General features: G+C 45.7%; 1 protein-coding gene across 1 annotated transcript; it reads left to right on the top strand.

Annotated features, from left to right (window-relative positions):
- Window positions 1-790: 790 nt before the first annotated feature.
- CWC25 (CWC25 spliceosome associated protein) lies at window positions 791-23,223 on the top strand. Its single transcript, XM_078065656.1, has 10 exons — window positions 791-1,126; window positions 3,556-3,728; window positions 10,161-10,397; window positions 13,766-13,835; window positions 14,470-14,597; window positions 15,274-15,337; window positions 15,964-16,175; window positions 16,592-16,690; window positions 21,127-21,288; window positions 21,790-23,223. Exons 1-10 carry the CDS (start codon window positions 1,109-1,111, stop codon window positions 21,902-21,904), a joined length of 1,278 nt encoding a protein of 425 aa, XP_077921782.1. The 5' UTR covers window positions 791-1,108; the 3' UTR covers window positions 21,905-23,223.

Here is a 23,223-nt window from a genome sequence, read left to right as displayed (position 1 = left end):
AGGGAGAGGGAGAAGCAGAGCCCTCCCCCCCGCTGCGCTGAGACCCTGACGTGGGGCTCGATCTCAGGACCTGGAGATCAATGACCTGAGCCGAAGGCAGACGTTCAACCATCTGAGCCACCCAGGCGCCCCCAAATAAATAAAATCTTAAAAAAAAAAAAATGCTGATGACAAAGGGCCAATACTGAGGGCGCTACAGGATGGAGGAAGGTATCTGTAATACCAGATGTGAGGGGTCGGATGCAGAGCTGATGAACCGTGACTCAGACGGGAAGGACGCCTCTTCCGACATAAATGAAGGGAAAGGAAATGGAGAAGCAGGCAGATTCTAAAGGTTTGGTGCAGGAGGGAGCACCTGGCGGTCTCAGTGGGTAGAGCAGGCTCTTGGGATCTCAGGGTCGTGAGTTCGAGCCCCACCTTTTGGGTAGAGAGCCTTATGTGGGTGGGCCTCATCCAATAAAAAAATAATAAAGGTTTGGTGCAGGGAAGCCGATGGAATTTCGGCGGGATGCTTTCTGCTTCCCTCGATAAACTAGGCCTGAGTAAGAGTTGACCCTGCGTGGAGGCTGGAGAGGAGTGCGGCTTCGAAAAGCCTTTCTAAAAGGCCGTGAGGGGGTGTGCGGCGTGGAGGCGAACTGGGCGAATTGGCACTGGAGCCGGGCGCGGAGAAGCAGGGTGGAGCCTGTGCGCGGCGGGAGGAACGTCGTGGCGCGCTGCCATGGTAACAGGCCGGCGGGGCGGGGCGGGGCGGGGCGGGGGCGGGGCCCCCGGCCGACCGTAAGAGGACCGAGCAGCGCCGTCTCAACACAGCTTTCCCGAAACCGGGTGAGGTGCCAACAGAGGTGTCCAAAACCGGACCGCAGGCGCCGCGAGATCTGGGCCCCAAGCCGTGAGACTGCCCGTGACGCTAACACCGCACTGCGCGACAGAGTACTAAACGTCATCGTGCCGCGACGCCGACGCAGTAATAGGGCGCCCTCCCGGAAGTGGGCTCTAGATCGGGCAGTAAAAGTGGCTGGCAGGTCGCAGCTGAACTATTTTTCTGCGTTTCGTCTCGATCCCTCCCGAGTCCTCCAGGTCCGCGCAGAAAGGAAACTTCTCAGCTGTCATGGGGGGCGGAGATCTGGTGAGTGAGGGAGGCCTGGGCGGGGGAGGACGGAGCGGGAGACCGACCCCGGCTGGGGACGGAAATTGGAGGGTGTGGGAGTGGGTGACCACGGCTACACAGCCGTGCTTTCGCAAGAAGGGAGCGTAGTCTTGGAGAGGGGACCGATCTCTGGGGCTACGGAGGGACCAGGCAGAGATCTGGGAAGGTGTGCGAAGCTGTGGCGGCTGGTGTTTGTGTGTTTGTTACCGGGGGCCCTCCCGGCTGGAAATTCTGGGAAGGTCCGGGAGGGGGTGGTGGTGGTGGAACCATGCCTACGAAAGGAGGCAGATACCAAGTCACGCAGGCTTGATTTTGTATATCTTGTCGTGGGACACTTCTCTCTTCCTCAGCTGGGAGTTCAGTCATGTTTTGGGCTGTAGTAGGGGTGGTCGTGCCCCATTCTCTTCATCCCTGAGCCATATCTATTTTAAACCTGAAATTATCTTCTTCACGTCCACCTTTCTGACTTCCACTCCTCCTTCAATGCTGCATTCTGATCTGTAGTGACAGCTTTCTTCTGAGTTTATAGCACTTAATATAAGTTATGTGGCAATTTCTCTTAAACTGTATAGTTCATTTGTAGTGTGCTGAGCTCCTGATAGGGCAGAGGACCCACAAGAACATGGTACAAGATCAGAAAGATGCTAGCCTCTTTAAAGTGTAGCTGATTGAATCAGCAAATAGATCGGTTTTGCCACCTGTCCAGTATCTGTATTAGAGTTTGTCAGGTGTTGTTGATAAGAATGCTTTCCAAGACTCTAAGATTCATACAATTTAGTGTATTCTTTTAAAAAAATATTTATTTATGAGAGAGTGAGTGAGCGAGCCCAGGGGGGGGGGGGCAAAGGGAGAGGGAGAAGCAGACTCTGCACTGAGCAGGGAGCCTGACGACTCCATCCCAGGACCCTGAGATCATGACGTGAGCTGAAGGCAGATGATTAACCGACTGAGCTACCCAGGCGCCCCAATTTAGCATGTTCTTCAGGTAACTGCATTTAGGGACAGGAAAGCTCTAATTCAGGGTTTCTCAGCCTTAGTGCTAATGACATTTTGGGTTGGATAATTCTTTGTTTTGGTTTGTGTGTGTGTGTGTGTGTGTGTGTGTGTGTGTGTGTTGGGGGGGTGGTCCTATGCATTGTAGGATGTTTAGCAGCATCCTTGGCCTCTAGCCACTGGATGCCAGTAGCACTTTTCTCCTCCAGTTGGGACAACCAGAAATGTCTCTGGGCATTGCCAAATGTTCCCTGGGGGGCAGAATCACCCATGTTGAAGGAAGGGGAGAAAGACCAGTAGGACAAGGCTGGGGACGGGTGGGGTAGGGGACTGAGCAGCCTGATGAAGGGAAAAGGACAAGGCAGAAAAGAGAAAAGAAAGAAAAGAGAGCCCTCATTGACTGAATACCTTCTACACGCCAGGTACCTCTTGTAGGTTTTCTCATTTAGGCTTCTTAACTGGTCTCCTGGTCCTCATTCTCTGCCATCTCCAGTGCATTCTAAACATGATAGCTAGTCATGCCTGTCACCTGCATATGACTGTTAAGTGTTTCCTACTGTCCACAGGATAAAGCCCACCCCCTTAACATGGTTTATAAGGCCCTTACTCTATTCCTTTCTTAGTTGGTTTGTTTGGCTTCATCTTAGACCCCCCTCCTCATCAGCTTGCATGCCTTCTTCAGCTCCACGGAATCTCCTGTGCTATGTTCTTTCTCACCACTGGGCCTGCAGTTGTGTGTGCTGTTCCCTCTGGAAATCTACCGCTGTTCCTCCCTGCTTCCTACATCACTGGGCTAAATTGTAATTGTCATTAGATGTCACTTCTTCCAGGAAACCTTCACTGGTTAGCAGCTGAACCAAAGCAGTGGCTGATGGGGAGGAGGGAGACGAGAAGAATTCTTGAGGTGCTTCAGGGTGCAGCGTGAAGGGGAGATCAGAACCGAGGGGAGATTCCCAAGAAGGAAGGTTGAAAGAGGTACTTGGTGGGGTCATAAACCACATAAGGTTAAGGCAGGTTAACTGGACTCAAGGAGAAGAAGATTGTGTTCATAAAAATGAATGTCCCCTGCCAAACGCACTAGAGTTCTGTTGCTTTTCAGAGTTTACCTTCCCACCTCTCTGCCCATCCCCCCTGTCCTGTCACCACCGTACCTTAGTTCAGGCATGGCCAATGGAAGTCTGATCCATAAACATTTCAAGCTAACAGTGTTCAAAGGGAATCCAGAAAAGGCCTGTTCTATGCTGAAGCTTTACATACTTGAACAAAACCCCCAGATGTGTGAGAGATTATGGGGTGCCAATCTCACCATTGTGAAGAACGTCTTGCCCTTAGATGTTTGCTTGGGCATGAACAGGGAATGGAGGGGCCAATACCCACCCCCTGCATTGTTCTCTCCCTTCTTTCATTCACCACAGAATCTGAAGAAGAGCTGGCACCCACAGACCCTCCGCAATGTGGAGAAGGTGTGGAAGGCTGAGCAGAAGCATGAGGCTGAGCGGAAGAAGATCGAGGAGCTGCAGCGGGAGCTGCGGGAGGAGAGGGCCCGGGAAGAGATGCAGCGCTACGCTGAGGATGTTGGGGCTGTCAAGTGAGTGAGAGGCTGAGGCCGCAGTGGGGCAGTGGGGCAGTGGGGCTAGGGCTGTCCCGGTGGCCTGGGGCACTGCGGGGCTGGCCTGCCGCGGCATCATCCACTTGTCCTAGAACTGCTGGCTGCGAGCATGGGTTTTGGAGTCAGTCTGGCCTGGGCTCTCAGGCTGGCTTTGTGTGTAACAGCCTAACTGTGTCACTGGGAGCAAGTGTGGGGGCCTCAGTTACCTCAGTAGAACCAGGGGAATGAGAGTACCCAATTCCCAAGGTTTGTGGAGGATCAGATGAGATAGCGTGTAAAGGGCTTAGTGTAGGCCTCGCTCATGGTTGGTGATTAATAAGCATGCCTGAGGATGATTGCCTCCTCCCCACCTCTCAGCGTGTCCGGGCCTCAGTCCTGCTTTTGTTTGTTTATGTACTGCAGACTCATGTTAGGGGGGCAGTGAGGTCTCATGGAAGCAGGTGGGTGGTGTCTGTCAGTAAAAATCCTGTGACTGTGGACAGTCCCACTCCGTTTCACCCTACTTCAGTTTCCTCATGTGTGATACAGGATAGGAGCAGCACATGATCATTAAGCTGTCCATCTCATAAAATGAGGTGGGAGCAAATGTATTCTGAGAAAAATAAGAAGCATAAAACGTACGGCGCATTCTTAAGTTTAGTGAAAACAACATACAGACTAAAATCGGAGTAATCTGTACTGTCATTCTCCTTGTTCATGTCTCTGGGGTGGTGGGTGGCATACTCTCCCCATTGGGTATCTAGGGCTTTTCTTTCATACTTCATGACAAGAGGATCTGTGACATTCAGGGTGGTGTGTGTATGTGAAACATACACATGGAAATGGCATTATGGAACTTAGGCATGGTGACAGTCACATTCTTTCAGGATACTGGATTTGCGGGGAGGGCCATTCTGACTCAAGTGTGAAACTTGGAATGTTTTAAAATAGAGTTTTTTAGAATTTTTAAATAGAACAAAATATAGGGCGCCTGGGTGGCTCAGTTGGTTAGGCGACTGCCTTCGGCTCAGGTCATGATCCTGGAGTCCCTGGATCGAGTCCCGCATCGGGCTCCCTGCTCGGCGGGGAGTCTGCTTCTCCCTCTGACCCTCCCCCCTCTCATGTGCTTTCTCTCTCATTCTCTCTCTCAAATAAAGAAATAAAATCTTAAAAAAAAAAAAAAAATAGAACAAAATATAGTTATGACATTAATACATCAAATGAGATAAGGGAATGAAATTTTATGTTTTTTAGTACCATAGACATACGTTAAATTATTTTACTTTATATGCTTTATGTAAATTATATACTTTACATTTTTAAAAATGTGTTGTTGTTATTTTTTTTTTTAAGTAAACTCTGTCCCCAATGTGGGGCTCAAACTCACAACTCTGAGATCAGGAATTGCATGCTCTAGCCAGGTGCCTACATTATAATTTAATGTCAATAAATTTCACACATTCAGATTAATTCCTGGGCAGTTTATAAGGTGAACACACATTGTTCTATGTGAAACTAGATTTTGTGAACCCTTGATTTTAAAACAGATACCAATTTTAGATTCAGTACTTATTAGTCATAAGATTTTGCTTTTCCACTAACCAAAAGTAAAAAATTATTTTTGAAAAAAAAAATTTTTTTTTAAGATTTTTAAAAAATTTTATTTATTTGACAGATAGAGAGAACACAAGCAGGGGGAGTGGGAGAGGGCGAAGCAGGCTTCTCGCTAAGCAGGGAGCCCGATGCAGGGCTCGATCCCAGGACCCCAGGATCATGACCTGAGCTGGAGGCAGACACTTAATGACTGAGCCACCCAGGCGCCCGAAAAAAATTTTTTTTAAGATTTTATTTTAAAGTAATCTCTACACCCAACGTGGGGCTCAAACTCACAATCCCGAGATCAAGAGTCACATGCTCTTCTGACTGAACCAGCCAGACACCCCTTGAAATTCTTATTCAGCAAAGCATTACACATCATACACCTGTTGTATCAGAAATCTGGGCTTTGCGGAGTCTAGTTAATGAGATGGGAGTGTAGATGAACAGCTTCAGAGCTAGGAGTTAAACGTTTATCCTTTGCTGACTCTCATGCCTGCTTACCTGTTGTGAGTAGGAGGAAGTTGATTTTATATTCTTTTGATTTTTTTTTTTTTTGCCCCCTCACATATCCTTGAACATTATAAAACACAAAGGTCAGCATGTATGTCCTTTTTTTGGTCTTTACTTGCAGCTGTATTTAATCATCTGCTTGTCCATCTCACTGCTTTGCATAGCTCTTTGCACAGTGACATGCTTTTAATTTATCCTATAAAATGCCAGTAGAATCCTTTTACCATGTAATGATTCACTTCCATGGGTCAGATAATCTTTTCTAAATTTATAATGCATCTCTCAGAACAAATAGAAAACTTAATACACGTATTATCCTGGATGTCCAAATCCCTCTTTGCAATAGTGTTGCTTTAGTATTTACTGATAATGCTAGAAAATTATGTGTTCTAGACGGTGGTCTATACCAGTGTTTCTCAGCCTTTGCACTTTAGAGTATTCTTAGAAGATTAAAGATGGGAGTGGTTCCCTAAGAATAGCAGGGGGTGTGTAGGGCAAGGCCATCTGTATCTTTTAAGAGCTCTTGGTGATCCTAACGGGCAGCTTGATTGAGAACGTGGTCTATATATTTAATGATAGCAACAACAAAAAATCTGTAGATCATCTTGCCTTTTTTATTTTTTAAAGATTTGATTTATTTATTTTAGAGAGAGAGACAGCATGAGTGGGAGGGGCAGAGGGAGAGAGAGAGACTCTCAAGCAATTTCCACGCTGAGCATGGAGCCCAATGTGGGGCTCGGTCCCAGGACCCGGAGATCATGACCTGAGCCGAAACCAAGAGTCAGTCACTCAACTATCTGTGCCACCCAGACACCCCAAGATCATTTTGATTTTACATGGCTTTTCTCCCAAGTATCTTCTCATCTAAAAACTCAGAGTTAACAGTGAGAGATGGTGGTTACTAGCTCTGTTTTAGACCCAGGGATATGGAAGTAACTTGCATGCACAGAAGTAACTATGCAACTGGGTAGTGGTGGAACCAGGCCAAGCCCTGGATCTTGGCAATTCAGTGTGTTCTCTTACTAGAGGGCCTGACTGAATAGGACTGATACTTGTTGAGTCCCTTCAAGACTCAACAGAGCCGTGAAAATACTACTTTATAGAAGTATCTGCTGTTGTTTTTTGTTTTTGGTTGTTTGTTTGTAAGATTTTATTTATTTATTTATTTATTTGAGGGAGAGAGAGCACGTGCACAAGTGAAGGGAGGGGCAGAAGGAGAGAATCTCAAGCCGACTCCAGTGCGGAGCCTGACATGGGGCTCGATCCCCTGGCCCTGAGATCAGGACCTGAGACAAAATCAAGAGTCAGATGTTCAACCTACTGAGCCACCCAGGCGCCCCTGCCTTCATTTTTTATATCCATTCTTCTATATTTGACCCAGTTGCCCTTGCCCAGAGCGTTTTTGCTTCTTGACCTACAGGTTGCTTGTCCTCCTACCTCTTCCTATATCCTGTCTTCTCTTTCCTTCACTTACTTAGCTTCTCCCTCATCTCCTAGCTGCTCTTCTCCCTTTATTCTCTCTCTGTCAGATTTACTTCATTCCTGCAGTGCCGCTTGTCACCTTCATGCTGATGACTCCCTTAGTCCCCTCAGCACATGCTTAGTGCTCCTCAGCACCGCTTGGTAATGCGTGGACCTCTGTGCCTCATCCAGTAGCTTATGAGCGACCTGGCTGCCTGAATCTTTTTCATCCTCTGGCCTTCCTCATCTGTCTGGCTCTAGGAAGTAGCAGAGTAAATGTTTACAAATGGATAAATGAATCTTTTTTCTCAGCTTCCCCATCCCTCTTAGTGGCAGGCATGCATAGACATGATCCCTCCAGTCGTCTTTGATATGTCCTTTGAAAGTTCCCCTGACCCAATCACCAAGACATGCTTTTCTTTCAAAAAGTACTGCCTCGCTCAAGATCCATTGACCATAAAATGGCAAACACTGAACACGTGATCATTAGGCAGTTGTCTGGGATTCACAGGTGAGTAAACCTGGTGGGAGAGAGAAGCGTATACATAGGTAATAAAAGGACCAGCTAGTGTTTATTTAGTACTTACTTTGTGCCATGCACTCTTCTGAATGCCTTGGTCTTCCCAAATCCTTCTTGAACTACAACTTATTCTGTTAAAGAAATCCTGGGAGATGGGGGGCCTGGGTGGCTCAGTCGTTAGTCATCTGCCTTCGGCTCAGGTTATGATCCCGGGGTCCTGGGATCGAGCCCCACATCGGGCTCCCTGCTCCGCGGGAAGCCTGCTTCTCCCTCTCCCACTCCCCCTGCTTTTGTTCCCTCTCTCGCTGTCTCTCTTTCTCTGTCAAATAAATAAATAAAATCTTAAAAAAAAAAATAGATTAAAAAAAAAAAGAAATCCAGGGAGAGAAGTCCTATTGGCATTGTCCATAGTCTCCAATGGTGAGGGTGGTAACTGGGTTGAAGGCAACTGGGAGGGGTCTTCAGCAAACTAAGGACAATTGGGAAACTGCACAAAGGCAAGTTTTGTCCACCGGGTACCAGCTCCTCCAGTTAAACCTTGGATCACCCATCCTAGCTGACCCAACAACCATGGCCACTGGTCCATTTCTTGCTGCCATTGTGGCTCCTAGTAAGGCAGCACTTGTGGTGGAGTTCCAGAGATCTTCTTTCCCTCTAGCTTGAACCATTCAACAGTCAGTCTGGAAAACAGGCGTCCCTAAACTATAAAGCTACCTCCCAGCTGTGGAGGCCTGATTTTAATAGCTGTCAAACTCCCTTGAAGTTTGGTTTATTCCAGCTGGAGAATGGTGAGAACCTTTAATTGCTTGAAAGATATCAGTACCTATGGTGCTCATTATAAAGACCCCCCACAGGGCATGGTCCTCACTATACTCCTCCATCTTGACTCCAGTGGTGTGAGTGAGGCCAGGCAAGCTGGGTGGAGCCCGACCCCAGTGGCCCACAATCAGTTCTTAATTCTAGACTATAGTGTTTCTCAAACCCATCCTTTTAATAGGAAAAAAAACCAAAACTAAACTAAAACTAAGGGTTATGCCCCTCCATCATTGGTTTAAAATACTATTTTTTAAAGATTTTTTTTATTTATTTGTTTATTTGTTTATTTATTTATTTATTTAGAGAGCATGAGCATGGAGGGAGAGAGAGAATCTCCAGCAGACTCTGCGCTGAGTGTAGAGGCTGATGTAGGGCTCGATCCCACAACCCTGAGATCATGACCTGAGCCAAAATCGAGTCAGACACTTAACCGACTGAGCCACTGAGGCACCCCTGGACGTTTTTAATAAGAATATTTTAAACCAGGGCACCTGGGTGGCTTAGTCGGTTAAGTGTCTGCCTTTGGCTCAGGTCATGATCTCAGAGTCCCGGGATCAAACCCTGTGTTGTGCTCCCTGCTCAGTGGGGAGTCTGCTTCTCCTCCCTCTGTTCCTCCCCCATCTCCCTGCTCTTGCACACACTCTTTCTCTTTCAAATAAATAAATAAAATCTTAAAAAAAATTGTCCAAAGACATATAACTTAGGAAGACATCCTTTATGCTCATAGTTGTTACATAATCTTAAGCAAAAATAAATACACAAATGTTAAGAAGCCATATTCAATAAACGTTGAATTTAACGTTACGGATAATACTGTTTTGATGAAACTGTTTTGCCGCTTGCAGCGTGAACGTGGTATTGGCTCTTCCACACAGGCACTTGTGAATTCAGCATGCCTTTTCTGTCTGTCGTGGGAGGTGCGATTTTCCCACCACTTTTTTCTCTCAGAACCACACGGCAGTATTGGTTTGGCAAATGTTGGACATAACTTGGCCCCTCTCTTTTGGCTTGAAAGCATAATTTGCTTATTCAGTTATCCCTGGTCTTTTCTCATTATCTTCCCAAGTGGAGAATTGCTGCTGCCGCCCATGTGACAACACGCACCCAAACACACTCCACGGAACTGCACATGCGGTCCCTGAGATTGTTTTTGGTGATGAGATGATCCAGAATCTGCTTCTTGTTTCCGATTCTCCTCAAAATGAAAGCAGAATATAAAGGCTTGGTAAAGGAGGCTTGAGAAGCCCTGAGCAAATGTCCACGCCTCAGGTTGAGGGATACTTTCTCCACATAAATGGCGTTAAGAGTGGGTAAACGATCTCTCCCCTGAATGGTGAGCTCCATGCCGACAAGCGCCATGTGTTCTCGTGCGCCACATGGAGCACAGGGTTTAGCTCTGCCAGGTGCCTGGAGAATGAGTCCTGCTCCGACCAGCTGGAGTCCTCTAGCCCTCGTGTTTGGGTTGCATGTGTAGGTCTGCAAGAGTCTACATTTCCTTTGATTGTGTTTTTTTTGTCTTGAACTAGGAAAAAAGAAGAAAAATTGGACTGGATGTATCAGGGTCCTGGTGGGATGGTGAACCGCGATGAGTACTTGCTGGGGCGCCCCATTGACAAGTACGTTTTCGAGAAGATGGAGGAGAAGGAGGCAGGCTGTTCTTCAGAGACAGGACTACTCCCAGGCTCTATTTTTGCCCCTTCCGGTGCCAATTCCCTTCTTGATATGGCCAGCAAAATCCGGGAGGACCCACTCTTCATCATCAGGTATACTGGTGGCCAGCTGGGAAGAGTTTTGTTTTGTTTTGTTTTTTCAGAGTTGCTTAGCTTCACAGTTGGTTTCCTCTTGGCTTCTGTCTGCCCTGTAAAAGGATCTATCTCTATTTGGTTTCCCTGATGTTGGGAAGGAGGATCTATCGTGGGTGTCTTATCTAGGCCATGTGATAAGTGATGGCCAGTGGACCGGACCGGACCAGATTATTCATTTACCTTTGGCTCTTGAACAAAAACAGGAGTTAGAAGCAAGGTGAGAAAGGCTGGCAGCTTCTTGGAAATTTGGGACTATGTATAGAGCAGGATAGGTGGGAGAGCAGGCCTTCTACCCCGCCCAACCCCTCTTTTTGTTTGTTTGTTTTTTAAGATTTTATTTATTTATTTGAGAGAGAGAATGAGATAGAGAGAGAGAGCATGAGAGGGGGGAGGGTCGAGGGAGAAGCAGACTCCCCGCTAAGCAGGGAGCCCGATGCGGGACTCGATCCCGGGACTCCAGGATCATGACCTGAGCTGAAGGCAGTCGCTTGACCAACTGAGCCGCCCAGGCGCCCTCCTCTTTTTTTTTTGTACAGCAGAAGCCTTTAAAAAGAAACATTAGAATCTTCCTTGAAATCCTAATATGTAACATATCAAAGTCGAGTTGCATTTTGGGTGCCAACTCATGCTGTGCATATTAATTTTTTTGGTTTAATTTGCAGCATTTTATTTCAAGTGTATAAGGTTGAACATCGAGAAACATTTGTCATTTATATTTCTAATTTTTTTTTTTTTTTTAAGATTTTATTTATTTGTGAGAGAGAGAATGAGAGACAGAGCACATGAGAGGGAGGAGGGTCAGAGGGAGAAGCAGACTCCCTGCTGAGCAGGGAGCCCGATGCGGGACTCGATCCAGGGACTCCAGGATCATGACCTGAGCCGAAGGCAGTCACTTAACCAACTGAGCCACCCAGGTGCCCTATATTTCTAATTTTGAAAAAAAAAATTTTTTTTTTTTTTTTAAAGATTTTATTTATTCATTTGAGACACAGAGATACAGAGAGAGAGAGAGAAAGCATGAGCAGGGAGAGAGGCAGAGGGAGAGGAAGAAGCAGGCTCCTCGCTGAGCCAGGAGCCCGATGTGGGGCTCGATCCCAGGACCCTGGGATCATGACCTGAGCCGAAGGCAGACGCTTAACCATCTGAGCTACCCAGGCGCCCCTTGAAAAAATTTTGAAGTTATTTACATAGTAAAGGTATTGCCTAGGTGTATGTAAAGATACTGTGTATGTATGTGCAAATATTTTCTTCCATTTTGTTAGCTTCTTAATTAGTTAAATCGTGGTAAGTAAAACATAACATAAAATTTACAGTCGTAACCCTCTGTAAGTGTACAGCCCAGTGGCATTAAGTACATTCACCCTATTGGGCAGCCATCAGCACCACCCATCTTTAGGAGTTTTTCACCTTGCAAAACTGAAACTCTTTACCCACGAAACAAGAAGTCCACGTTTCCCCCTCCCCCAGCCCCTGGGAACCACCATTCTACTTTCTGTGTCCGTGAGTTTGACTACTCTAGGAGCCTCACATAAGTGAAATTACACAGTAATTATCTTTTTGTGGGACTGGCTTATTCTACTCAGCATAAGGTCTTCACAGGTTCATCTGTGTTGTAGCATGTGTCAGAATTTCCTTTCCTTTTTTTTTTTTTTGAGACTTACTTTATTTTAGAGAGCGTGTGCAAGCAGGGTCAGGGACAGAGGGAGAGAGAGAACCTCAAGCAGACTCCCTGTTGAGTGGGGAGCCCAACGAGGAGCTCTATCCTGCGGCCCGAGTCGAAATCAAGAGTCAGTCACTCAGCCCACTGAGCCACCGAGGCGTCCCCTCCTTTCTTTTTAAGCCTGAATAATACTCCACTGTATACATTCTATTTGTCTCTTCATCTGTCAGTGGACATTTGGGTTAATTCCACCTTTTGGCTATTGTGAATAATGTTGCTCTGAACACTGATGTACAAATATTATGCATATTATTTTATAAACTCCTTTTTTTCACCTAGTTATATATAGCAAACATCTTTCTATGTCACTAACTGTGCTCCTATAATACTGTTTTTTATGTTTACATTGTGTGGATATACCATAATTTATTTATTAATATTCTCTTATTGGGCCCTAACTTGTTTCCAAATTTTCATTGTTATAATATGGACAGCTTTGTAGGGACCTTCCTGGATTATATCCTTACAGTAACAAATTCTTAAGGAAGAATTTATAAGATTAAAGATTATGCGGGCTGTGATAAGTGCTGCCAAATTGTCTTCCATGAAGGCTGACCAGTTTACCGTCATGAGCAATAAATGAGAGTAAGACTTTTTTTTTTAGGATTTTATTTACTTCTTTGACAGAGAGAGAAAGCACAAGCAGGGGGAGTGGCAGGCAGAGGGAGAAGCAGGCCCCTCACTGAGCTGGGAGCCCGATGTGGGGCTCGATCCCAGGACTTGGGATCATGACCTGAGCCGAAGGCAGACACTTAACCAACTGAGCCACCCAGGCGCCCTGACTTTTTTTTTTCTTTTTTAAAGATTTATTTTATTTATTTTAGAGAGATGGGGAAGGGGCAGAGGAAGAGGGAGAGAGAGAATCTAAGCAGATTCCCCACTGAGCGCAGAGCCTGATACAAGGCTGTATCTCATGACCCTGAAATCACAACCTGAGCCGAAATCAAGAGTCAGACGCTCAACCGACTGAGCCACCCAGTCGCCCCGAGAGTAAGACTTCTTGAAAGAGGAATCCATTCTCTTTATTTCCCAGCTGGTTTTTGTGCTAAGCAGTAACCGGTTGATACACAGGATGACACCCATTTACTTGACCAGCCGGGAAGCCCTGAGCATAAAGCCTAATGAGGAACAGCCCACACACACTCTTCTTTTTTTTTTTTTTTTTTAATTTTATTTATTTATTTGACAGAGAGAGACACAGTGAGAGAGGGAACACAAGCAGGGGGAGTGGGAGAGGGAGAAGCAGGCTTCCCGCGGAGCAGGGAGCCCGATGCGGGGCTCGATCCCAGGACCCTGGGATCATGACCTGAGCCGAAGGCAGACGCTTAACGGCTGAGCCACCCAGGCGCCCCCACATGCACTCTTCTGTACCACAGGAAAGCAGTGTGACCTTGCCCTCCAATATTCAGTCCCTTCTGTAGGTTTGAGGAAGAAGCCCGAAGGCTTCCACACCACCATACAGCTTTTAACACAAACGCTGTCTGCGTGCATTTGGAAAAAAGATTGCTGTGTAGACTTGTGGAGAGTAGAGTGAATGACTTAATCCCCTTGCCAAAAGAGATAGTCATGATTTTTATTATTTCCTCTTTTTTTTTTTTTTTTTTAGGAAGAAGGAGGAGGAGAAAAAAAGAGAGGTGTTGAATAATCCTGTGAAAATGAAGAAAATCAAAGAATTGGTAAGTAGTTTATTGTAGTTTATCAAATAAGCACTAAGAGGATCTTGTAGCTACTTAACATGAGAACTTCTCTCATTTCACTCTTACCTTATGAGCGGGAAAGCAGAATGATTTCCTCTTTCATGTTGTTTGGTTGGAAAAGCACTATGTGATGTCAGTTTTTTTAGAAATTAGGAGTATGGGACATGCCTTTGGAAGTCCTGATCATACAGTGTATTTAGGAGATCACGTGGTGTCGAGCCTCTAGGGCCCATTTATCATTCACTTGACATACCATGTGATTGTGTTTTGGATTAGTTGGTAAGGAAAATGTAAAAATTGATCTTGCAGTCCCCGATTGCTTTCAGTGGAGTTGGAGTTCTTTGGACAGATTGGGAATTCCAAGGCATTGGTTCTGGGGATGGTTTACAAATACCGAGTTCTAGCTCCACCCACCAGAGTGTCCATTCAGTAGTCCAGGAGGTGTGTGCGCACTGCCAGGGTTAACACTTGCCTCCTCCTGTTGACAGGGAAGCTCTGTGAGCATCCTGGACCGCTATAGACCCAGAGGCACAGAGTCAGGTAGTTTGTGCATGAACCAGGCCCCTCAGGGCTCTCCCTGATCTTACGTGGCTATGTTCTGGCTGTTTTCTAGTTGCAAATGAGTCTGGAAAAAAAGGAGAAGAAGAAGAAGAAGGAGAAGAAAAAGAAGCACAAGAAACATAAGCACAGAAGCTCAAGTAGTGATGGTTGCAGTAGCGAGGAGGAGCGCGGCCGGGGGAGGTGAGCATGTGGAGGCGGGCCTCCCTCGTTGACTCATTGACTCATTCATTCTCCAGATAGTCACGGACGCCTGCTTTGTGTTGGGAACTGCCAGGCACTGGGGTTTCAGGGGTGAGCACTCGCACGTGGGCCCCATGCCCACAGAACTCACCATCCAGCACCGCGTTCATTGGCGGTCTCGGCGCGGCCCCTCACGGAGCTGACCGTAGCCTTGTAGGTCTCAGCGCAGACATCCTAGATGTGACTTTCATCTCTGCTCGTGACTCCTCCGAGACGGAAGTGGATTTTATGTAGCCTTCTTTTTTTTTCTTTCTTTTTTTTTTTTTTAATGCATTAATGGGCCCATGTGGGCCCATTCTGTGTGTCTTGTCTGTGGGAGCAGTGAGCATTGGCACTGCTGACTCACTCTTAGTCCCTAGAATAGCAGCACGAGGTGAGAGGAGAATGTGTTCAGGCGTTGGGGCTGAAAAGCTAGGCCCACGGGTTTTCACAGGAAAAACATGACTGTGCTGATGCATTCTCCAGCAGAGACAGTCCAAATAGACAGCCACACTGCCGAGTGATAGCACAAGTGGGAAAGGTCACGTTTGAAGCAGGAAGCTTGCTTCAGCACAAAGGATTTAAACTGGACCTTTATGCGTTTTCTTTTCAATGAATGTGTGTTTTAATCGCTTAGATCTCAAAAGAAGATGGCAGATTCTTCCCCTGTGCTGTCCAGAGCCCCGGGATATGGCTTACAGGTAAGGATGTGAGCATCTCAGGGGGAGTGACTTTGGAATGTGTTGACTTGAGAGCCTGTTTGGACAGAGAGCATTTCTAGCAGCCAATCAGACATCATGAGGGAAGGAAGGAGTTTGGGCCACCAGGGTCAGGGCTGCTGGGGAGCTGGCCCATTCCTTACCCCTGAGCCTCCAACCGGGGCTGAGGGCCCTCTGAGCAGAGAGCCTAAACCACTAGTGGGGCCTGCAGGCATTCTGCCTCTCCCTCTGCACATAATTTCCATGAAATGCAGGCATTTTTAGCTTCCAGGTTGATGGCTTTTGACCACCATCCCTCTAGATTCCTTTTTTCCTTAGTAGGTTTAACCTTAGGTCCTGGTCTCCATGCCCTGCCTCTTGCTCCTACTCAGGCTGTGGTGAAGTTAAGGCAGCGCAGGTGGCGGGCAGGGTCCATTCTCTGAGGGGATTCTGCAGAGAACTTTGCTAAGTTTGAGTGCTTCTCTGTGGTAACTGTGTGATGGGCTGGGCACGCCCGGTTGGCTTCTTACAGAACCTCAGTGCTCATTCATTGCCTTGTTTCACTGCATTTTCTCCTGAGCTGCAGATTCTCCCATGAATACCTTCTCTTCCTTTCCTTGATGCTACAGATCAGGGACTCCTACCATAGCCACGGAGCGCAGAGTTCTCTGACGGCCAAGCAAAAGGGAATGCACGGGTTGAAGAATTATTCCAGGTCCAGAAGCTCCTCCCACTCACCTCCCAGACATGCCAACAAGAAGAGCACCCGAGAAGCGGGGTCCCGGGACAGGAGTTCTCGATCCCCAGGCAGAAGGTCACGGTCCCCGAGGCCAAGCAAATCGTGAGTGTGGGAATTCACTGGGAAATGGCCTATAAATGTGGGGGCTGGTCACAGCAGGTATATTTGCTTTTACTGATGTCTGTTCATTAATTTTTCCAAATGTCTTTGCTTTATTTACTTTATATTGTGTGTCCCTGTCGTTACCCACCCCCCCACCCCACCCCCGGCCACCTCACTGTAAAGCTCAGGCCCCTAGAACTACATATTTATATATGTGGAATCTCTGGAATGAGTTTAATATCAAATCTTATATATCTTTATGTGTTTGCTCTTCTTCCACTTCTGCCCTCTGTTCTCTTCAGTTTGGATTATAATTCTAAGACTGTTAGCTTTTCTCCCATTATTTGAGGGACATGATAAAAGCCCCTGTATTGAAAAGGCTTTTCTCCTCTCTGCCCACTCTGTGTCTGTCACAGGCACAACTCAAAGGTCAACAGGAGAGAGAGAGGCCGAACTAAAAGCCCATCACCTAAAAAGGAGATCTACCAAAGGCGGCATGCTCCTGGATACACCAGGTGAGTCAGGAGCCCCGGATGTGAACTGCAGACTCTGCAGGCCTGAGTCTAGGAGTGGCTCAAACCAGGGCAAGTGGATAATCTGCATCACCTTTTTTTACCAAACCAGCTTTTATTCTTCCTGTCAGCTTTTAACAGTCTGGCCCACCTCCCTTCCCTGCGAGGCACAATGAAAGGACAAAGTAATAGTTTTAACTTAATGAACAATTGCTTAAGTGACTGTCTCTGGACATCTGTAAACATGCTAATTCTCACAGAGATTTCCACAGAGAAGCTTTTCTCGAGAGAGTGTTCCTTTCTTGAGGCATCAGCTGAAGGGGAAGCAGGGTGCTCTCCTTGAAGGCAGACACCCTAAGATGGACTCTGTGTTGGAGTTGGGTGTGGAGTGAGTTAGACGGAACAGGGGCATTCAGCCCTGGGACCTGAGGGGAGTTGGCTGTGCCCACAAAAGGCTGTTTCTGGGGGGTCTCGCTTACTCTTTGTAGAAGTTGAGAGGAGCCGGGCAACTTTTATGAACTTCCTTTTACTGCCTAAACAAACTGTCTGCACAGTAGAATCATCTGGGAAGCTTAAAAAAAATTCCATTACCCGGCTGTACCCCAGCCCTGTTACATCATAATCTCTGCGGGTGGGCCCAGACATCAGTATTTTTAAAGTTTCCCAGTGATTTCAACAGGCAGTCAACATTGAGAACCACTGGGAATCTACACCACCTCTTGTATTCACTATGTTAAAAAAGAGGCAGACCCTACAGGTCCCTTTTAACTCTTGATTGCCTGATTCCCTAAGTTTCTAAGGAACAGAAACTTTTTTAAAAGTTTTAATCTTGACTGACAACTTTCTAAAATATGTTATATGTTTCCCTGCCTGCCCAGACAGAGTATGTTACGTAGAATTTAATCTTTTATTGGTGACAGTTTTTCAGCTGGGCTGGAAGTTATGCTGCTCTTTGGGTCAATGCTCATGAGCGTATGTATTTGTTTTTGTGTTTTAAGGCTCTTGGTCAGTGTGTGACTATGCTTTTTCAGATCCTGCTTTGTTTTTCTGTCTCTTTTGCCATCTGCCATCACTTTAGTTTGTTTTACTTTATCAGCCTTTCTTATCCCCCTTAGAATATTTGTGTTGAATTTTGTGATTTAAATGGGTTAGAGCCCTCAAGACCTCTCTCTCCCAGGAGTAAAAGCACAGAAACTTCCATGCATAGATTTTGTGATCTCATTGTGTGTTTTGGTTTGGTGTTCCAGGTGGTGGAGGTGGTTTTATGTAATTAAGATGACAGTGAATCAAGATAAAAAGAAAAATTATGGCTATAATTGAGAATTTTTAAATGTGTGCATTTTCTTTCGTGTGTATGTTTTAATTGGTGATCTAAAACGACTTTAACAGCTGAAAAGATGAAGCTTCTCTTTTGTAGTAAGATGCTCAATTTAAAGCAATTTTGGGGGCACCAAAATTTGGGGGCATGGCTCAGTTGGTTAAGCATCCAACTCTTGATTTCAGCTCAGGTCATAGTCTCACGGTCCTGCGATCGAGCCCCACGTAGGGCTTCATGCTCAGTGGGCAGTCTGCTTGAGATTTTCTCTCTCTCTCTCCCTCTGCCCTACTCCCTGCTTGCGAGCTCTCTCTCTCTGTCAAAATAAATAAATAAAATCTTTTCTTAAAAAAAGCAACTTTTATGGAATAAGGCTATTTTTTCTTGTAAAAATTTTTTGGGGTCTTGTGGGACTCCCATTTAATTAATATTTTCCATTGCTTTTGAAATTACAAAATTTCTTACAGGCAACACAGCACTTTTATAATTTTTTTAAAAGATTTTATTTACTGGGGCGCCTGGGTGGCTCAGTTGGTTAAGCGACTGCCTTCGGCTCAGGTCATGATCCTGGAGTCCCGGGATCGAGTCCCACGTCGGGCTCCCTGCTCAGCAGGAGGTCTGCTTCTCCCTCTGACCCTCTTCCCTCTCTTGCTCTGTCTCTCATTCTCTCTCTCTCAAATAAATAAATAAAATCTTTAAAAAAAAAAAAAAAAAAGATTTTATTTACTTATTTTAGAGAGATTTATTTATTTTAGAGAGAGAGAGTGGGGGCAGGTCAGAGGGAGAGAATCTCAAGCAGACTCCCTGCTGAGCACAGAGCCACAGGGCTCCATCCCTCGAAACCAAGAGTCAGGCACTCAGTGGACAAAGCCACCCAGGTGCCCCCTCCCTAATGTTTCATTTTAAAAACCTTTTCCATTTTATCGATGTAATATCTTTCATTATCTCTGAGTGAAATTTTTAATTGTAAACTTTTAATAAGTTTTGTGCTTCATCTTCGTCTGTTCCCTTTTCCTTTGGTCTCTTTCATGTGAGAGGCTTTCCTGAAATGTTTGATATTTCACTGTCTATTCATATGTAAGAGTAAGGAATTAAAGCTGAGATCACTGTATTGTGTATGGGCAGGACTTATCTACTGGTGGGAGATTGGGTTTGAACTAGTTTTTAGCTGGGGACACTTTTATATCAGTATCTTTGGTTTTCTTGTCAGGAACCATTATATTTCTTCTTTTTAAAAAAAAATTTATTTATTTATTTGACACAGAGAGAGAGCACAAGCAGGGGGAGCAGCAGAGGGAGAGGGAGAAGCAGGCTCCCCGCCGTGCAGGGAGCCCGCTGCGGGACTCGATCCCGGGACCCTGAGATCATGACCTGAGCCGAAGGCAGACGCTTAACCGACTGAGCCACCCAGGCCCCCAGGAACCATTAAATTTCTGTAGAAGAGGGTGCCTGAGTGGCTCAGTCGGTTGAGCGCCTGACTCTTGGTTTCCACTCAGGTCATGATCATGGGGTCATGGGATTGAGCCCTGTGTTGGGCTTCACACTCAGTGGAGGGCCTGTTGGAGATTCTCTCCCTCTCCTTCTTCCCTCCCCCTGCTTGCATTCTCTCTCAAATAAATAAATAAATCTTAAAAATTTTTTTTTTCTATAGAAGGAAAAAGCCCTCAGGCTGCGTGACCAATGGCTCTAACTCTGGCTGCTGGCATTTTGGGAGGAATTATTTCCACCCCTGGTGGCCCTGCCAGCTTCCTTTGCTGTGCCTGATTAGCCTGCAACTTCTGATTTCCTGTCTAGCTTAGTTCTTCAGAAACTCCTAGAAGGGTCTCCCTTCTGGAGGGTCTCCTGTCGATGTTTGGGAGAACAATCACTGGCTTCCCCAAGTTAGGCATGAGGACCCAGGGTGTCTTAATTGCTCCTCATACAGACTTTTTTTTTTTTTTTAAAGATTTTATTTATTTATTTGACAGAGACATAGCAAGAGAGGGAAGACAAGCAGGAGGAGTGGGAGAGGGAGAAACAGGCTTCCTGTAGAGCAGGGAGCCCAATGCGGGGCTCGATCCCAGGACTCTGGGATCATGACCTGAGCCGTAGGCAGACGCCCAACGACTGAACCACTCAGGCGCCCCTCCTCATACAGACTTAAAGACTGAGCTTTACCACCATCCTCTACTTGGTGCCTGCAGTCTCTGAGCCTTTCCTGGATTTTGCTTCTGATTAGTATTGGGCACTTAAAGGGATTGAGTTTTCTCTAATCTGTAAAAAGGAGTTACCACCCCTTCATCCACTTCGATCTTCCAACAATTTTTAGACATCTCTTATCCAATGTCATCTCCTCTCCTATTCTCTTTGTGGTTTTATATATTTTATTTAGTGGGTTTTTTGAAACGGAGCATTGTCATTTCACTATAGACAACTAAATGTCAAGTTTTAGTGTTTTAAATTTCTGTCTCAAAATTGAATTCCACTCCCTAATGGGACTCCACGAATTATTTTTCCTCTTAAAGGGGGATCTTTTAAATGGGCTTATCACACCCATTTGAGAAGCAATGGATTTGGATTTCTGACATTGTTAAATAGTGATTGACCTGGTTCATCACCTCTTCTTGGTCTGACTTCATTTGCAGTGAGTGCCAGGGAAGAAGACCTACCTATTACTCTCTGAGATTAAGTTGAATTGACTTGAATTCTTCAGGCATCTGGCTTCTAGCTTATTCCTAAAGCGGTGTACTCCTGGGCTATGTCCATGAATTTCTAAGCATTTCCAGTGGGTAGATGGTAGGTGTCAGCAGTCACATGGCTAACTTAGTCCTGTGTTCTTCAATAAGTCATTGAGCAAACAATTGGAATATTTTGTATTTAATGTTTAGAATAATGAATCACTCCAGAGATTACTGAGAGAGATATGGAATCTGTCACTACAAGTCTTTGAAATTTGGATGAAGCCACCTGCCCAAGATATTAGGAAGGAAGGAAACTCATGCTGAGTGTGGCCTTGGGTTGAGCATTTCCATAGAGAGAGCAGGGTGGGGGATCCTACCTGATTTCTGTTCTCCCTGTTCTCCCTGTTTGGTTTTTTTTGCTGGGAGAGAAGTAGACCTGATAGGATGGGTTTTGTGTTCAACAGAAAGCTCTCATCAGAGGAACTAGAGCGAAAACGTCAAGAGATGATGGAAAATGCCAAGTGGCGGGAGGAAGAGAGGCTGAATATCCTCAAAAGGCACGCTAAGGATGACGAACGGGAACAGAGGCTGGAGAAGCTGGGTGCCCGGGATGGGAAGTTTATCCAGTGAGTGCATCTTGCTGCCTAAGGGCTTTCATGGCTGTGGTCCCAAGGAGGCAGCTGGGTAGCTGATTCATTCATTGTGTTCCTGGTGTTTCTGTGTCTGCAGCAAGAACAGGGAGGTCAGCCTCCAAGCCACCTTTGTTACTACTCCCAGCATCTAGCTAGACAGTGGGATATTTTTTATTTGAAGGAAGGAGGAGTGAATTGGTATTTTCACTGAATCTCCTTGCCTTCCATTTAAATAAGAATTCATGGCTCAGGAGGCCTTTTTCCAATGAGGCTTTACTTGGTTTCCAAAACAGATAACTTTTCCTTGATGGAAGTTGTTTTAACAAATTGAGTTCCAGATGGAGTCCACTCCAAGGTTACCTGCATGGGCTTAAAAGAGCTTGGGTTTCTGCATCTGCTTTATGGCTGGCAACCTGTTTCTTCTATTTCTGCCAGATAGTTGACCAGTTGACAAATATTTGTTACTCACGTTATTCTCCCGTCTTCTCTTCCTAGCCGCATGAAGCTGGAGAGCGCATCTACCTCCTCCCTGGAGGATAGGGTGAAACGGAACATCTACTCTCTACAGAGAACCTCAGTAGCTCTGGAGAAGAACTTTATGAAAAGATGAAAGCCATCCCCTCTCGTGCTGGTTTTCCTGAATTTTCCAGGGAGGCTGCTGATCCCTTAAACATTCTCTTTATAAGAGTTCAAGTGACTTCTTGTACAGTTGTCAGAGCACCGCTGTTCAGAGTGACTCTCCTCCAGCGATTCCTGAGACAGCTTACTTCCTTGGGGAACCAGTGTGGCGCACTTTATGGGACCCTCAGTAACTTTTGCTGAGTGCCTTGTAGGTTTTAGTGAGTGGGCACTGGACACGCTAGGTGTGAGCACTCATCCTGCTCTGGAAGGCTGTTTCCTGCGGTCATGATACTTACTATGCCACTTTCTTCCCGGCTGTGAGAACAGTGTGCCTCATTGTAGACCGGACCTTGCAGAAACCTCTCTCTCGAGTCACCCAGATAGATTGTGCTTAGTAGGGTAAATGAACATCTACTTGATTTAGTAGATAATGTGACAGAATGATGTCAGCTTAGGGCAGAGCCAAGGGGGTGACAAAGAATCTGGAAGGGGAAACAATCCAGAAAAGCACTAGATGAGCTGTTGACTATCTTTTGAACTGTAAAAGTATAGTGTGTATGTGTATAAATGTATAATTTTTACATGCTTTTTAAAGAGTTAGCTTTGTGAGAACATCTTGTTTGGTAAGTGACTGTACTCTATGTTACTGAGTAATACAGTAAGGCAGGTCAGCTTTTTTTCCCCTCTGAATCCGGCTAGTTTAGGAGGAGCCTGGGTTTGTAGATAGGATCCAGGGTATCTGTCCTTTTACACTGCTTACAGGCTCCCCTGTGGGCAGTGCAGCGGTGAAGTCAGATGATTTTAGGAGTCAGGACCAAATTACTAGTGTGCTCCCACCCTGGCTCTTAAAAGAAAATAAAATGGAAGCTGTTTTATTTCATGGCTTCCTTTTAATCATGTAGTAATCTTATTACAATTGTAGATTTTCAGGAGTTTGCTACTATTTTTTAGTCAGGTATTAAAAACCCCAAAGACTTGGGACCAGTCTCTTTCCTTTACTCTTTTCCCTTTTCTGTTCTTTTACCAGAAGCCCTCATTTGACCCATGAACTCCTTAGGCCCTCTTGACCCACACATTAGCCGGGCTAGTTCCTTGTTCTGCTAATCCCTAATTCTGCTTAAAACGAATTTGGATTTATATTTTTGTGCATTTATGATGCCAGGCACTATAATACTTAAAACCCAGTCTTTCCCCAGAAAGAAAATAACACACACTTGTTACTCATTTAATCACCTCATCCTGCTTCTCTATGCTAATTATGTCTTTTATTTTATTACTTGGTAATAAAGGCTACATTTATTTTTGTAA

The sequence above is a fragment of the Halichoerus grypus genome, chromosome 2, assembly GCF_964656455.1.
Source record: "Halichoerus grypus chromosome 2, mHalGry1.hap1.1, whole genome shotgun sequence".
NCBI lineage: Eukaryota > Metazoa > Chordata > Mammalia > Carnivora > Phocidae > Halichoerus > Halichoerus grypus.
Note: the sequence above shows the minus strand (reverse complement) of the source record. Positions and strands in the feature narration are given on the sequence as shown.

Coding starts and splice junctions, on each gene's coding strand:
- CWC25 (XM_078065656.1), top strand. Junction 16,691..21,126: donor CATGCTCCTGGATACACCAG/GTGAGTCAGGAG, acceptor TGTGTTCAACAG/AAAGCTCTCATCAGAGGAAC. Junction 21,289..21,789: donor CGGGATGGGAAGTTTATCCA/GTGAGTGCATCT, acceptor TTCTCTTCCTAG/CCGCATGAAGCTGGAGAGCG.